The sequence below is a fragment of the Dermacentor albipictus genome, chromosome 6, assembly GCF_038994185.2.
Source record: "Dermacentor albipictus isolate Rhodes 1998 colony chromosome 6, USDA_Dalb.pri_finalv2, whole genome shotgun sequence".
Lineage (NCBI taxonomy): Eukaryota > Metazoa > Arthropoda > Arachnida > Ixodida > Ixodidae > Dermacentor > Dermacentor albipictus.
The window spans coordinates 20977826-20994503 of NC_091826.1; the positions used below are offsets into that span (position 1 = coordinate 20977826).

General features: G+C 44.4%; 2 protein-coding genes across 3 annotated transcripts; one reads left to right on the plus strand and one right to left on the minus strand.

The window, feature by feature from the left end:
• Positions 1 to 37: 37 nt before the first annotated feature.
• LOC135921023 (ribonuclease Y-like) lies at positions 38 to 7373 on the minus strand. Of its 2 annotated transcripts, XM_065455318.1 has the most exons (4): positions 7260 to 7373; positions 6526 to 7033; positions 2463 to 2602; positions 38 to 505 (listed from the first exon to the last, which is right to left on the minus strand). In XM_065455318.1, exons 2-4 carry the CDS (start codon positions 6991 to 6993, stop codon positions 193 to 195), a joined length of 921 nt encoding a protein of 306 aa, XP_065311390.1. In that variant the 5' UTR covers positions 6994 to 7033; positions 7260 to 7373; the 3' UTR covers positions 38 to 192. The 2 variants fall into 2 exon arrangements, with proteins under 2 accessions (XP_065311390.1, XP_065311389.1); XM_065455317.1 differs by having other exon boundaries at positions 6526 to 7368.
• Positions 7374 to 7564: 191 nt separating this feature from the next.
• On the plus strand, positions 7565 to 15996 carry LTV1 (LTV1 ribosome biogenesis factor). Its single transcript, XM_065455300.1, has 10 exons — positions 7565 to 7835; positions 7940 to 8107; positions 9073 to 9240; positions 10373 to 10463; positions 10539 to 10671; positions 10911 to 11091; positions 13447 to 13574; positions 13967 to 14112; positions 14198 to 14250; positions 15582 to 15996. Exons 1-10 carry the CDS (start codon positions 7833 to 7835, stop codon positions 15906 to 15908), a joined length of 1398 nt encoding a protein of 465 aa, XP_065311372.1. The 5' UTR covers positions 7565 to 7832; the 3' UTR covers positions 15909 to 15996.
• Positions 15997 to 16678: the final 682 nt, after the last annotated feature.

The window sequence follows — 16678 nt, forward strand, 5'->3', positions numbered from 1 at the left end:
GACCCGTCGCTTAAGAAAAAAAACACTGGCCTAGATATTGATTTATAGTGTTTCTCTCTAGTACATCCCTTTATTTCAAACAAGAAAGCTTTCGGTTTCAAAATAACAATGCGTATCTACGTTTTATATATCCGAAAACCAGCACTGTCAGTGGCGGCCTGCACTGACACTGCTATAACGGCCGACAAAGCCTCAAGGTGCGGCCTGCTCGGGGCGATTCTCGTTCGGCTCCCGGTCCGTCTGCACGGCTGCATTCCTGGTGTCGCGGCAGCGGACTCTCTTCAGAAGCGCAGCGAACTCTCCGCGCCACCTGACGATGTCGTCCCACAGCCGCTGGTGTATCTCCTGCAACGACTGCCGCTGGTTATCGTCGCCGTCAACGCCGCCCACGCGGAAGTCAGCTTTCCCTGTGGCGGCGCCACCTTCTTTGACAGGGCGACGACTGGCCCGGCGAGGACCCGGTGGACCGCAGGCCGACCGGGACCTGGCTTCTATCAACGCCAGCCTGCATGCGCCATCGTTGACAGGACCGAGGATTGCATTTGATGCGCATTGCAAGCTTCGAAGCCATACATACTATAGAATAAACAATAGTCATACGAATAAAGCTAAGATGAAGCCGCACATGTACGCATACGCGGTTTCCAAGCGAGGCGCTGCACCGGAAACAGTCTTCACCTGTGTATTTATAGAAAAGTGCTGACGAAACAAAGAACAAAATGTCTTCTTTCTCCCCCCCCCCCGCTTTACTGTGCGTATGACTGCAGACTTCGTAATCACAGCATGAAGACTCAATTCTTAGAAAGCGCGACAACTCATTACTTATGTTATTTTCATCCTTTAATGACACCTATAGTGAAGGTACGCCACGCCAAGCGTGACTTTGTGCGTGGATTTGGGGATCTTTGAATGCTGTCGCGTTCCACGTTTAAAGGCGAAGCTTAAGCGTCGTCCTATATTTTTTTTTCCACTGGCAGCCCCGCAATACACCAACATCCACTAATGAGCAATAGGCAGTAGGAGGCATGGCTTGCGGACGAGATAGCCAATTGGCTCTTCTGGACCAAGCCCAGCGAGCCACTCGTGCCATTAGGGCCCTGGAATAGGGGCCCCAACAATCGTGCCTTACTTTATTCATTTTTAATAAAGTTTTTACTTACTCGCTCACTGCACAGCTGCCATTAGCGTTCACGCGCGCACTGCACATCATGTAGTCTTCCTGCTGAGCAGCTGCGTTCACCACGCCGTGGTGAACGTCCAGCTAAATCTACGCAATCCTCTGACCGAAGCAGACAGCTTTCTTTTGGTCTCATCTAGCGCACCACCCTAAAAAATATATTGAGTAAGAAACTCCGGCATCGGAGCCAGCAGTCGAAGATGTGGAGGACAAAAGTTACTCGTGAGCGCGAGCGGTGGTTCGAGGCTCGGAATTTTTATTACCTCTACGTAGCATGACAGTCTACTGAACCGTTTCGATTTTCTCTCGCCTAAATTCATGTAACAAAATTTTAGATTTTTACCTCCATTTTCTGAACACTTAAGCAAAGTCTGCCCGACTCTTGGCCAATCCCCGCGAGTGGGTATGCGCCAAACTCAACAAGGACATCATCATCATCATCATCTGGGCGCTCTTGGGCGCGGCCGGCCAGGACTGGGCCCGGGCCATGCTGGCGTGGACCGAGGGACCGCACCGTTCCCACCATATTTAGTGGCGAACTCTATACACGGCTTCTAGTTACGCCTGCGTTGTGAGACGCCTTCAGCGTTACGCTGAATCTTGCTATCGCTTTCGGTGCCCCCTTCGCCTTCTGTCGAAATTGACAATTTCTTTATCGGTATATGAAGAAGGCCGGCTGCATCGCATTCTACGGGAGACTCGACTTTTGTTCAGCCACAACGGCCCAAGTACGAAACAAACACTTCGGAATCCCTGACATGACGCTCACGCACCGACTCTGGAGGGGTTCATGGCGAAATAAACAAAAAAAGGGGGGGGGGTAAAGAAGAACACCATTGATGTTTATTGTAAAAGGATAGAAAGTTGGGCGAGTTGGTACGGTAACATATTCTTGGTTTGCAGCACGAAGCGACACACACACACACACACAGCGCTCGTCCTGTTTTGTATAGTCTGTGTGTATGGCACTTCGCACTAAAAACCCAGGATACCTTTATTGCCTCTTTTAATATTCACATATGCCATTTTTATAGCGAAATAAACGAAAATAAAGTTATAAAAGTGTACTACATAGTGTCTCTCTTTAGTGGCTCCGTTTAACGGTCCCGTACACTGTAAAATAATTTACACCCCTAAAAGTCAGAAAGGGTGTAAACGTGTCTACAACTCGCAGTCTAATGGTGTAATTTATATAAGGGTGTCAGTTATAGAAACAGTTACCCCATTTTTTCACTTTTTAAGGGTGTAAATTATTTTACAGCGATAGTGTGTGTAGTGCACTTGCCTCAGCGCGTCGTTGTCGGCCTCGAGTCGACGCGTGAGGTCGACGCGCCGAAGCCTCTCGGTGAGCAGCGACTCCACGCGGGTCATGGACTGGCGCTCTGCTTCATACAGCTCGCGCTGCTCCTGCTCCAGCTGAGCGACCTGCGTGGAGATATTAACGCGATAGCGTTAAGGAGCTCGTGTCGCAGAAAAGCCGGTGTCGTCGGCGTTGACCGTGAGCGATAAATCACGGTAGGCACTTCATAAATAAAAAGCAACTTCCAAGATGGGCTGGGTGGGAATCGAACCAGGGTCTCCGGATTGTGAGACGGAGACGCTACCACTCAGCCACGAGTTCGATGCTTCCAAGCGGTACAAACGCGCCTCTAGTGAATGCGGTGTTTTGTATGCGGACTGCATAATGCGCACACGGTAATACGAGTAGACTGTAGAGCGCGTGCAGTCGAACGCCTTCATGAGGAAGTGCTTGGGGGGCCTCCGAGGTTATTCGTTGTACGGGTCACTTCGCTGTAAAAGTCGTGCACCGCACAGCTCACCGTAGAAGCATCACAGAATGATTCCTTCGTTACACAGGTATTTCGTTACGGAGACGCTCTACTGCATACTTTCGCATCCATCGCAATGACATTTTATATATATATATATATATATATATATATATATATATATATATATATATATATATATATATATATATATATATGGGTCATTCCATCTCAAGTGTACTCGGTGTTTTATCGACCATCTGCGATTCTGCTGAAAAAAATAATACTGTTGTACCTCAAAGTGCGAAGTAATTATTCAAGCGATTTTTCTTGCAAAAAAAATTTCTAATGCCCTGAGGACGCTTTGAAGATTGCGCACACAAGTGAAACTGTGCCAGGTAGAAAAATTTCTACAAATTTATTGCTTTGACCTGTTACTGCGAATATTTTTTGAAATAGTCGCCAGACGGTGCTCTTTCGTGACTATTGTCGTTTATTACTTTTTGTTTTAATTTACATAATTTTTAGCCGTAAGGAAAAGTCGACAATTGCCCCTTTTTAAATATTTTTTATAAAAGAAAGTAACGTTTCCACGAGGAATATATTGACAATAGGGGCTTGGTATGTGTGTATACTAGATGATAAAAATATTCGTATAAGAAATAAAGCCTAAGCTTTTGCTTAATGTCATGGTAAATATGAAAAAAATTACGTTCTGACTCAATTTGTGGCTTCATTTTCGCAATGTAGCGTTCCAAGTAAAAATATGGCATAGTCGCCATCGGATAGTATGCTTTGCTGTCTATCTATGTACAAAGATTCAAAAGATTAAATTTTGTTTAAGCGAGAAAAAAATTTTTGAACTGCACAATCACAAGGTTGCGCGGAGCATCTCTTTGCTTCGCCTTCACTGCATAGCACGTCGGCCGGTGTTTCAGTCTAGCTCATTTTACGCGCTTCTTTTTCTTTTTGAAGACGAGGTCTTTTTTGGCGACTTCAGGTTGATTTGCGGTTCGTGGGGACTGAGTTTCTGGCCATTGTCATCTTGTAAGATTATATAATTGCAGGCCTTCTAGTGCACGTAGGACAACAAATAGGCGTCTGAGTTAAGCTTGGAACGCAAAAGATGCAGAAAGTTAGTGTGCTAATATATACGGAGAAGTTATAACGCGTAATTCTTAAAAAATACGGTGAAATAAGTTCGATCAACATGCCACCAGTCACTAAAAACGCGCCAGAACAGGAACCAGAACTGTGGCTTTATAAGCCACCTGTGCCACGCAAAAAGAGCAAGAAACGTAATTCAACTTTACGGCCCCGTTTTTTCGTCCTCCTACGAATGTAAGGCTAGAATTTTTATGTGCATCCGGCAACACAATGGCGTTAAAATCACCCCTTGTCCTGGAGAGGAAATGCATGAACTAGAGACACCGTGTAGTTTAAACGTGCCATGAATTATTACGCAAATCCATGTACCTGAATTCCCAGAAGCTGAGGACGCACCAAAACTGTCATCCAGTCTGTCGACTTGATACATTTTCTTCACACCTCGATCATCGGAAAGAAACTGTAAACATGAACGCCGGTTTGCTTCTGTGACAGCTGTAGCTTTGCCTGGGATAAGCGGAGCAGTAACAGACGACACACCTATCGTCTGCTCGTAATGCACGCTCCTCCCGTCGTCTTGACGTCGCTTTCCCAGCCTCGGTGGGTGGCATCGCGGGACGCGTTTATGATACGAATACGTGTTCCAACCAGACATTTAAGGCCGCTTCGCAGACATTCTAGGTATCAAGCCGGCCAGTGGCCTTTTTCGTTGTTTTAGGTTTAGCAGAACGCCACAAATCACCTGTTCGTTGAATAAAGCCGCAGTTCTGGTTCCTGTTCTGGCGCGTTTTTAGTGACTGGTGGCATGTTGATCGAACTTATTTCACCGTATTTTTTAAGAATTACGCGTTATAACTTCTCCGTATATATTAGCACACTAACTTTCTGCATCTTTTGCGTTCCAAGCTTAACTCAGACGCCTATTTGTAGTCCTACGTGCACTAGAAGGCCTGCAATTATATAATCTTACAAGATGACAATGGCCAGAAACTCAGTCCCCACGAACCGCAAATCAACCTGAAGTCGCCAAAAAAGACCTCGTCTTCAAAAAGAAAAAGAAGCGCGTAAAATGAGCGAGACTGAAACACCGGCCGACGTGCTATGCAGTGAAGGCGAAGCAAAGAGATGCTCCGCGCAACCTTGTGATTGTGCAGTTCAAAAATTTTTTTCTCGCTTAAACAAAATTTAATCTTTTGAATCTGTGTACATATATAGACAGCAAAGCATACTATCCGATGGCGACTATGCCATATTTTTACTTGGAACGCTACATTGCGAAAATGAAGCCACAAATTGAGTCAGAACGTAATTTTTTTCATATTTACCATGACATTAAGCAAAAGCTTAGGCTTTATTTCTTATACGAATATTTTTATCATCTAGTATACACACATACCAAGCCCCTATTGTCAATATATTCCTCGTGGAAACGTTACTTTCTTTTATAAAAAATATTTAAAAAGGGGCAATTGTCGACTTTTCCTTACGGCTAAAAATTATGTAAATTAAAACAAAAAGTAATAAACGACAATAGTCACGAAAGAGCACCGTCTGGCGACTATTTCAAAAAATATTCGCAGTAACAGGTCAAAGCAATAACTTTGTATAAATTTTTCTACCTGGCACAGTTTCACTTGTGTGCGCAATCTTCAAAGCGTCCTCAGGGCATTAGAAATTTTTTTTGCAAGAAAAATCGCTCGAATAATTACTTCGCACTTTGAGGTAAAACAGTATGATTTTTTTCAGCAGAATCGCAGATGGTCGATAAAACATCGAGTACACTTGAGATGGAATGACCCATATATATTACTGATGTTATTCTTTCTCAGTTCTAATTATGTATAGCTCGTGTTCTGTATAGCCCCCTCTGCTTGCTGCAGTGTTTTAATGACGCTGGAGATATTGTAGATAGACAGATGGATACATAGATACATAATTAAATATTCGTGTTTATAAAATGATTTTCCTTTGAGGGCTGGTGGCCCCATAGTCACGTGGTCCTAGTTCAAGGGAGGAACTAGTCCCCAGAACCACGGGTGACTGTAGGACGATGTACGGGAAGGAACACAAGCGAGCAGGCACAAATTTTGCAGGCACAAATTGAAGTCGCGGAGTCGATTCCCTATCGCGGAGGTCGCATTCCGGTAGGGGCGGGTCGCTAAAACACTCGTGTACTTAGATTTAGGTGCCCGTTAAAGAACGTATACCCCTGGCGGTCAAAATTAATCCGGAGCGCGTCTACACAGTACGGCGTCCATCCTAACCCATTGTGTGGTTTCGTTACGTTAAACACCCTTATTTATTTATTTACACTTTTATTTATCGCGTTTTTGCAAGCGTATACGTTCTTGTTTCCATTGTTCTACGCGCACGTTACTGATGCATTGTACGAGCGTTTGCAAAAAGCCAGTGGATCAGCATGCAACCGCTTCGCAACAGCCCCACGCAATGAATGAGAACGCGGATACATACCTCAAAGCGAAATTCCTGCAGCAGCTTTCTCATCTTGAATCCTTCGGCGACGCCACTGGAGTCCTGCGACTTCAGCTCTTCGACTCTTCTCTCCAGCTCGGCCGCTGCGCTCCCGAGTTCGGCGTTCTGTTTTTCCAGCGCGTCGCACTTCGCTTCGATCTGCGAGCACTGGCGTTCCAGCGCGCGGGCTTCTTCCCTAACTTTGGACACTTCTTGCGTCAGAGACTCGGCCTCGCGTTCCAGCTCTCGCAAGATGGCCGACTCCTGTCGAGCGGCGTCCCTTCGAAGTTGCTCGACTTTGAGGTCGATGGCCCTCAAACGCGCTTCCAAGCGAAACTTCTTGCGTTCCAAGCTGTCGACTTCCTTCTCGTAATCGGCGTCCCTCTGCTGACGCAGCGAGAGCTCCTCGAGGTTAAACGACAGCGCCGATACCGCGGCGTCGCAGTCGAAGTCGACTTCGTTCGACATATCTATGCAGCTCGCCCGTGTGTCACTTTAATTTCTCCTCCTACGAATATACGGAACAGATACAACACTTACTAGAAATCAGATGAGGTGCGTTAATATCTTAAAGCTGAGATAAAGCGAGCGTTAAGTTTCGCGACAGGCTGCACTTCTGTGATGGAGAATTGCAAAGACTGTACGCAGTGACGCAGGACCACGACTACAAAGAAAATATAAACCACTATCCTGTTCGATTACAGAACTATGAAGTAAACCACCGTGCGTCTCACCAAACTTAGAATGGATGTTACTTGCAGTATATCCTGCGTGTATCTTATCAAAAGACGAACGTGCGCGGACAAAACGAAAATCGAAAGCAAGAAACGCCGTCTGCTAAAAAGTGGCGATGACAATGATAGTAAATGTGTATCAAAAAAACTTTTAAATTTAAACAATATTTGTGCTATAATTTTAGAAATTTGATAAAGTAAGATTGTTTTAATTTATTCATAACTGTTACTTTGCTGCTAGTATTTAGTAAAATCACGTGATTTAATACAACGCGACATCTGGCGGCAATTTTTTAGTAGCGTGTTCGTATGTGTATAAGAAATGTAGTGCACGCTGAGAAAAAAAGCAGCTACTGATGTAATGTGCTAATCGAGCTGACTGAACTTGGGAGTAACTGAAAAACGAACCTTGCAGTTTCTAACAACACTGCAACGCACCCTTCTTTCTCACATGGCGACTGTGGCTGTGGCGATCGTCAAGCAGGCGATGAGTCTCCGCACGTAACTTTGCTCCCGTTTAACTGTGTTTGATCAAGCTATCCGTGTGTGAGAGGATCAGTGTAGCGCATTAACATGGTGAGTGTCAACTTACACGTTCTCTATTAGTTCACTTTTTGACTGTCGAAGTGGTGACACAACCTTCTGTTGCTTTCTCTCTTGCGATCCCAAACCAACTTCAGCCGGGCGGGAAGCGAAAGAAGTTCATCGACAAGAAGAACGCCGTGACTTTCCAACTGGTTCACCGTAGCCAGAAGGATCCTCTGCAGGCCGATGAAACAGCGCCTAAGCATGTCCTACTTGAAAAGCGAACCGGGCGACCATTCACTGGAGACGACAGGCCAGGCCACGTGAGTGTTTAAGCAGCTGCGAAATCGACTGTAATGTACGATTACTTCACGGTTTTAAGAGAAATGAATAAGGCCTCTAGCTTCTTTGCAAATGAAACTTTGTATATTATGTGTGCGGAGCACGCATAGATGTTTTGTAGCGTGCTTCGGTAACTCCGTAATCCGAAGGGTGCTTATGAGGACAGCATATAAAGTGTTTCTAAGCATCGCTGTCTTGCTTGTTTTTGTTTGTTTGTTTGCCTGGCTGGTTGTTTTTTATTGCACAAGCTTCGGAACGTTGCGACGTATTCTACATGCTTTACATGACCCCTAAATGACTGTTTGTTGTGGATCTGTGTTACATCTTGTACGTGCAGCCGAAGAATGTGGGATTCGTTATAAGATTTGTGTCTTCTTTAGAACGTCTCCTGGGCACGATTCTTAACAGCTTCTAGCTATTCGGATAGCCGATTTGGCCTGACTCGTTTTTACTAATTTGGCGTCGTTTTATTTACTTCACAGTGCGTTGGTTTTGTTCATTGAGGACCGGTGTGTCTTTTAATGGCGGGAAAGATGGCAAGAATTGCCTGTTCTGCATGTAGTGTTAGACGACACCAGATTGAAGAGTTAGGGAATACAATGGAAAGGTGCAGCCTGTGTGACCAAAGCGCGTGTTTAGATCAGACAATGTCTAAAAAAATGTTGATAGAGTGGCAGACTTCCCCATCCTACTTCAGGTGCCACAGGTTGCTTCTGTCTAGCAGATAACCTGTTTCACAGCACATATTCATGTCGGAAGTCTCCAGCAAGGTTGCGAGGATGGCAAAGTGGTCATAGTGGGAAATTAGGACCACAGGACACAACATAGAGAGTTAGTATTCGGAACCACTGCATTTACTTGTGTTGTATCTCTTGTTGGCTTTTAATGCCTTCGGTATCGGGAGTCCAGTTGAGTTGCCTATATTAAAATATTGAAAAACATGCAGGTTCCGGCATCTGACGAGAAGAGGAAAGAAGAACAGCGTAAATTTGGTATCTACTTCGATGACGACTACAATTACCTCCAACATCTTAAAGATGTCAACATTGTGGCAGACTGGGAGCCAGTCATCCATAGGGTGCGCATCCCAGCTGGACAGAGTGGTGACGCCAAGGTAAGTGACTCTTAGTTGAAAAGGTGTCCACACGCATGTGACAGAAAACCTTTATACCAGCATGCAGGAGTCCAGAGAGGGGTGTTCACATGCCTTGGGTTTCAAACAAAACTAAATTTCCAGATTAGTGCTCTAGGGGTAGTGTTATTCTAGCCCCTTTAACTCATGCTTTCCTGTTGAGCACTCAGCAGTTGAAGTGTGTGGCTAAAGGTTATTGACAGGGAATCTTACAGGATAGCTAACTTTCAGAATTTTGCAGTCTCAATTATGGCCCTGTGCTGCGCAACAAGGCTCTGTTCTAGAAAAAAGTACTGTCGTCCATAGACTACTTACCTGTACCATCAGTACAAATGCAGAGCACAGTACGAAGGTGCGTGGGAGAGGGAGGGAGGGTCATAGGAAGCTCTATTCGCTGGTCACTGTCACACAAAATGTGATCCAGTGGAAAGCTCTCTATTTGATCATTGTAGTGAACTGCTCAAGTAAAGTTTGTTAGGTACTAGTAGCTCCCTAGAATCATTTGTGTTTGCCTAGACGAGAAAAATGCTTCTTTGGCACATGCTTCTAGTTCTTGTGCATTAGAAAGCGCAAGATTAGCACACGTTGTTGGGCTAGTTGATGCATTGGTGGGCTAGTTGGTACAGAAAATATGGATACAAAGGAAGCTATGATGTTCATTGTCACATGATGGTACTACTGTCCATGTGGTCTTGATTGTCGTCGTCTGCTTTGCTTCCACCGAATTTTCTAGTCTAAAGGTTTGAAATGTTGAACCGACACGTCTTGCTAGTAGTGGTAACTGTTCAAGCATGACTATGCTCAGTATGTGGCAAGACCACTGGAAGGTATGGATGAAACTAGGCAGTTTTTCCCACTCTGCTGACTTTAGATTCTGCTAATGCCGTGGATTTTTATTGTGCCATCTGTATTGTTTACCCGGGCATCTACATTGCTTCCAAGGAAGCTGCTTTATGTGCACTATTCCTCTTTGTTTCATGCATCACTGCATTATAGCTGTCACCCATTCAATCCTACCATGTATACTTCTAAGCAAATTGATTCTTCTGCAGTTGTTAAATGGTTCTTGCATTAAAGTTTCATGCTGTGCCTTATGATACATGGCTTCTTTTAGGCAAAAAAGGAAATCAGACTACCTTCATCAGTCTTTCAGTCAACTGTTGAAGAGAAAGAAGGCCTACTGAACAAAGCAGTACCGCAAGTGGGTAAGTCTCTCCCATGCTGTCTGCTTTTGTAGGCACTGAACTTCCAGGGATCTTAGGGATTGCTTTCTTGTGCAGGACCAAGACCTGACTGGGACCCAGATGTTGTGGCAGCTTTAGATGATGATTTTGACTTTGAAGATGATGAAAATATTCTTGAGGACGATTTTATACAACTTGCTGATGGACCTGTCGACGATGCTGCTGTTGAGTGAGTTTCCAAGAAATAGCGGAGGCTCTATTCTTGGTTGATCACTTGCGGGGTTACTTTTGTACGACATGGCATCTGATGCAATAGGCATCCTGCTGGCCGGTTTAGCCTATCAGCATTTGTTGAAAGTGATTGAGAATGGCATGATTAACTATTAGACCTTAGCAGTAACTAGTGGCTATTGTCCAAGTTTACATCCTTATGTTTAACTTTTTATTGCTTTTTCTTTTCCATTACAGTGATGAAGAGACTGACAGTTGTGATGATGAGGAAGACTATTCTGCATCCTCTGAAGGGAGTGAAGAGCGCTTCTCTTTCACTGAAGAAGAAACACAGTCGAGGTTTACAAGCTACTCAATGTCGTCGTCTGTGATCCGAAGAACTGAAGGGCTCAAGACCCTCGATGAACGCTTTGAAGAGGTTCGTGTAGTTTTCTTTCATTGTACTATAAGTACCTTGACTTGTTCTGCTTACATGCTATAACTTGATGTTAAATTTCTTAATTTGCATCTGGTGGGCGTTTCCCTCTGATGGCCTCAAATTTTTCGTCTGTAAAGAAAATTTTAATACACTAGGCGTAACTGACATTGATGATTTGTGTTTGGGGAGGGGGGGATGGGACTGTTTGCTGTTGCTTATGGTACTTATTAAAATACCAGCTACAGGGATTGAAGGCAAGTGCTATTATGCTGTTACATTCTGTCACCATACTTATTTTGGATGAAGAAGTGGAATGTGTCCGGTCCTTTAGAAGCTTGTATTGCAGATAGGAGATTTGCACCTCATGCACTTGCCAAATGGATGCAAACATGTGGGTTTCTTTGTGTCTAGCTTTATTGGAGCTGTGTACAATTTCAGCTCTTCAAAGGGACACTGAAGGAAAATATGAAGCGGAATTAGATTGATAGAGTATTCATTTGGAAGTCTATTATTGTTTCTGTATGCCAGTATATCACTTTGTTATGTAGGAAATTGCTGCCGAAGGTCCAGCTGCTGCTGCTCAATTTTAACCGCTCGTGCCAAAATGCACAAGTCGACGTAATCTCCACACGACGTCCCTCTATGCTGCTACGTCTTTTAGAAACTCTTTAGCGAAGGTTGGTTGTTGCCTCTGTGGTTGTAAACACAGAAAGCAATGCATCTCCCAGTGGCAGGACATAGCAGCCACTATCTGTCAATAAGCCAGTGCTGACGTTACTCAATAGAGGTACCATAGGCGCCACCCACCCATACCCACCCATACCCACCACCACAGGTGGTGCCACTTTGATTTCCAATTTTCATCATTTTATAGCTTACTGAAGCTCTGTTTTTGTTCAGAATGACAAATGCATTATTACAGAAGCCTAAAGTTCCAATTTAGCTTGACTTAGCATATTTATTTAGTGTCCCTTTAATGAGAGAGAATACCATGATGATGTTATGAAAAATGACCATGGACTATTTCATAATTCAGCTTTCCTTTTGTGAAATATCCTGTCAAGGTTTGAAGGACATTACAGTTGTGTTGTGAATTTTGGACAAGTGGTCCAACACATAATTTAAGAGAAAACTAGGGGCCATGAAAAGGTGATCTTGTATATTAAAAAACAACTACAATGGAAAGCAGTTGTTGCTCACTGAATGTAAGAGTTTGATAGGTTAAAAGGAAATAACCTGGAATATAGAGGCAGTTGCCATATGACAGTGTAACATGGTAATATTGTTGCTCATCTCCCGGCTACCTGGCAACCATTCGATTACACTCACCATTGATGTTAGGTGCAGTGTGCTAATGTGCAACCACTGCTCATTCAAGGGTTGCATCATGTCCGTAATCCTGTGAACTGTTTCTTGTACACAATGCACATGTCGCTGAAGTTCGTAAAAGCACTGCAGTGCTTTGGCAGTTATTGCTGCTCATGGGATATGTGAACACAACCAAAACACACTGGAATGTACGAGTGAAACCCATGTTGTCCATAAGTGTACCATAGCTGGATATGACATGCATTTATGTTGCTGCTGAGACACACCAGTTGATGCACAACTACGTTAGCTTTAGAGTATGCATGAAGGAAGGCAGGCAACTTTATTGAGGTCCTGAGGAGCGACTCTGAAACCCCTGTACGAGGGAGGAGCCACTGCAGGCCGCTCCCACGTCTGGACGGGCAGGCCCGTGAAGGAAGGGGAAAAAAAAAAATAGCCAAGGGCACGATGTCAAGCAGTTTGCCTTGATAAGGCAGCCTCCTCTGATAGTACCACCCCTACTTTCCCTTTGTGCCCATTTGTGTGTTGGCTCTTGGGAAACAGGCCCTCCTTGGTTGCCATACTTTTCAATCCATTGTTTGGTTCTGGGTAGCTCTTAGAATGAAAGAAGGAAAAGGAGGAGGAGGGTGTGTCACATGACAATTTTGAAGCCTAGTCACAAATATAAAGGAAAGGCTCATAGGAAATAAGCTCTCACCACAAAACAAGCAAGTGGTAATTTCATTGCCAAGCTTGCTGAGAGACAGTATGCGGAAGAATATAATGGTGAGGGCCAATCATGACACGGGTGTCGCTGTTGGTCCTAAGTGTTGCTACCGTGTTGCTCAGTTGCATCGGTGTTTCTATGGTGAAATGAAGAAATAGATTGCTTCAGGCCATGTAAATGTTTTGACAATGCAAGTGGTAAACCAAAATCGCTTTGTATAAACTACAGAGGTGCATTTGAGTTCCATGCTAGCTGTATTCTGATGCAATTCCAGCGAACAAGTACTTTGTTTTTATAGTGCCCTTTCTTGTCTGTTTCAGATGTTCAAGCAGTATGATGACCTGGAAGTTGGAGCGCTGGACGGCGAGGAGATTGAAGGCTATGTCCAACCTGACAGTGAGATTATGAAGGCTCTAGTAGCGGATTTTCAGCACATGAAACAGCTTCCGTTAGTACCTTATTTGTATGGTTGACTGCTTTAGGGAGTACTGACGTGGGGGGGGAGGCATTTACAATTTGTCATATTTCTCGTGTGTTATCCGTAACTAATGCGTTTGGCACTCTTGTTAATTTCTCGTATACATGCAGCATAATCATACCTAGTCTGATTGCTACACAACCTCAAAATCTTGCTCTGTGCTTTGACATTATTTAAATGTTTTTGCAAAGGATTTTGATTATTCAGGAACTGGGAATAGAAATGAAGTGATACAAACCCACAACATAGCGATTTAGGAATTCTGCACTCTTAAATTAAAGTTTCTTGTCTGTCTGTCTGTCTGCACTTTTAATTCGTTGTCCCTTTCACCTGGCACTTGCTTCTCTTGCCTTTTTCCGTAGGACCTTGAAAGAGGTGACGTTAGACAAAGGGAGTGCCAGGAGTGCTGTGAACATGGCTGCCATTAAAGAGGAAGATGATGAAATGGTAGACATGCAAATCGGCTCTGATGCGCCCAAGGAACGTTGGGACTGCGAGTCCATCATAAGTAGGTTGCACAGCATTCTTCAGTGCTGTTGGTAGCATCCAATCAATAATTTGTTGTGATCATTTTGTTTTTCCTCCTACTCTAGGTACCTATTCAAACCTTTACAACCATCCGAAACTTATTACAGAACCAAAGAAGGTAAGTCAGTCTTGGATGGGAACGAACTGCGCTTAGATGGGATGAAGTGGGGACGATTGACAAGACACTGATGTCTGTTGTCCCCACTTTCAGGTCACTCAGGTCTTTAAAATAAGGCTTAGCTCATTTTATTGGCTGCATTACGAGTTTCACGAAGCACCAAATGGATAATGAAACCAAACAAAAAGAAAGGTGGACGATTGCTTTCAATTGAGTCTAGCACTGCAAAGTGCTCAACTGCATGGCAGGTGCATGGCAGGTGCATGCTGGCAGGTGCATGTGCTCAAGATAGACTTTCGAGCACATGCACCTTTTGCCATACTTGTTATTTAGTGGAAGTTGTAGCACTAAAGTGACCTGTTTTGAAGCTTTAATTGGTGGAATGAGCTCTTGACAAAGCAAGCATTTTGTCATGGCCGCATTTGTTAGCAAAAGTTTATCACACTTTTTTTTTTACCTGCAACATTATATTACAGCAGCTCTGGCTTTTTGAAATGACATTTAGATAATGGAATGAACAGTTGAGCAAGAAAAAAATCCTTATTGGGTCCATGAAAACACCAGATCAGTGATAGACGTGTTGGCCATTTGGCCAAAGGTAACTGAGGTCGTGCGACTTGCTACTTTCGCATCTGATTGAATGACCATGATTATGCATGCACTAAACGTGCATTGGAATTATGATTGTAGGTGATTGTAAATTTTACCTGCAAGTTCTGTAGGGTGCAATTACTTCTGGGTGCTCACAAGATGTTGCCATCATAGATCGATATCGCCATGTTCAGAGCACATGCACACCTGCCCTGCTGGTGTTGTGCATCCTGCAGCCTATGCTATGTCTCAGCTGTACCTAGGTTCAGGGCAACCTTGAGGAGAATGCGATTGATTTTTTTCCTACTCATTCTAGGGAGCAGTTCGTCTAAGAATACATTCTGGTCTACAGGCTTCTTACAAGAGTTTGCATTCATATTTGTGGCATAAACTAAATGCGTAGGTGAAAAAAGAAACGAAATGGAAAGGACAAACACTGGACATCAACTAAGTTTTTGCACAATTTTGGTGCTTGTGTGCATAGTGGTAAAAAGTGTTGTAAGACTTAGTGATTCAGTGCTTGTCCTGCCCATTCTTTCACTGCGTGTTGTCTTTAGTCTGCGCTGCCTGTATAATTGCAAACCGTAGCAGCCAATTAGCTTGCCTTTCAACTTGCTAAGGGCTGCAGGTATAGACGTCCTTTGCAGTAGCCGTGGAATAGTGAAACTCTGTTCCGTTATTGAATGAGCCTCAGTATCAGAACTTAGGCTGACCTAGTTTTTCTTCTTTACTTCTTGCAGGAAAAGGTAAAGGTGTCGGCAAGAACAGGCATTCCCATTAAGGAAAAAGGAGGCCTGAGTCGCCAGGGCCTGAAGCAGTTGGACCGCGAGTTTGAAAGCAGCTCTGACGAAGAAATGCGGTCACGAACATCAGTGGCATCCAGCATACGTCCAAAGGACGAGACCCCCGAGCAGCGAAGGGAGCGAAAGGCTGCAGTGCGAGCCATGCGACGTGAACGCAGGGCCGAAAAGAAGGCCAACTCGGAAGCCTTCAAGGCCGAAATGCTTAGACAAGAGAGGATGATGGCCAACGTGCGCCAGAACCTCAATTCTATGCGGCTTTATTGAGCTCAAATAAAAACCGAGGATTTTTGTACAGGAAGAGGCAACTTGGCCAATGTGTGAGTTGGACAATAAAACTCCCCATTTCAACCTCTGCAGTTGTCAAAATGTTTATCCATGGTCGAATGGTGCAGCCTTTGAACACTGCAACAGGCTGATTGGAGCATGCAGTAGTGGTTTGCGGTGCCGTGGCCACCAGTCTGAGACGCTATGCCTGCGGTTTGCTTCATGCATCCCCGAGATACAGCAGCTAGATTGGTTTAATGCATGCCTCGAATTGCCGGCAATGGTCTTATATGCATCCCATAATGGCAGATGTGTTTTAGTAAGCTTTACCTCAACACAGATATGTAGTGCAGTGAGATGACTTGGCATGCGAAAATAATGCCGCCAAGCGGATGCCTCGGAAGAGCACCTGAGTTTGTAATAGTTCATACTAAAGTGGGCTGTGTAGGATCTAGGTTCAGTGGTGGGGTCAAAGCTGGTGCTAGGCGAGTCCGTTCTCCAGACTTGATGTTTTGGAAACACTACCAATATGCCGCGACGGTATTCGATTACAAGGCGTGGGCGCCAGTTAGAGGAGTTGACAAAAAACAACTTAAGTATGCACACTAATGTGAGGCGGTATAGAGTAGCCGATAGATTAGTCAGAATCGGCAGGGTCGCCCGAAATGGCGAACAAGTGCGAGCACCGTAATAACCTGTGTGTATAATATGGGAAATTCGCCTTGGGGAGTGACTTCACTGCAGTGAGGCTTTCGCCTCATAATGTGGCT

Coding starts and splice junctions, on each gene's coding strand:
- LOC135921023 (XM_065455318.1), bottom strand. CDS start 6,993: ATGTCGAACGAAGTCGACTTCGACTGCGACGCCGCGGTATCGGCGCTG. Junction 2,603..6,525: donor TGCAGGAATTTCGCTTTGAG/GTATGTATCCGC, acceptor ATCTCCACGCAG/GTCGCTCAGCTGGAGCAGGA. Junction 506..2,462: donor GCCGACAACGACGCGCTGAG/GCAAGTGCACTA, acceptor TGGCGCATGCAG/GCTGGCGTTGATAGAAGCCA.
- LTV1 (XM_065455300.1), top strand. Junction 11,092..13,446: donor TCGATGAACGCTTTGAAGAG/GTTCGTGTAGTT, acceptor TGTCTGTTTCAG/ATGTTCAAGCAGTATGATGA. Junction 14,251..15,581: donor TTATTACAGAACCAAAGAAG/GTAAGTCAGTCT, acceptor TACTTCTTGCAG/GAAAAGGTAAAGGTGTCGGC.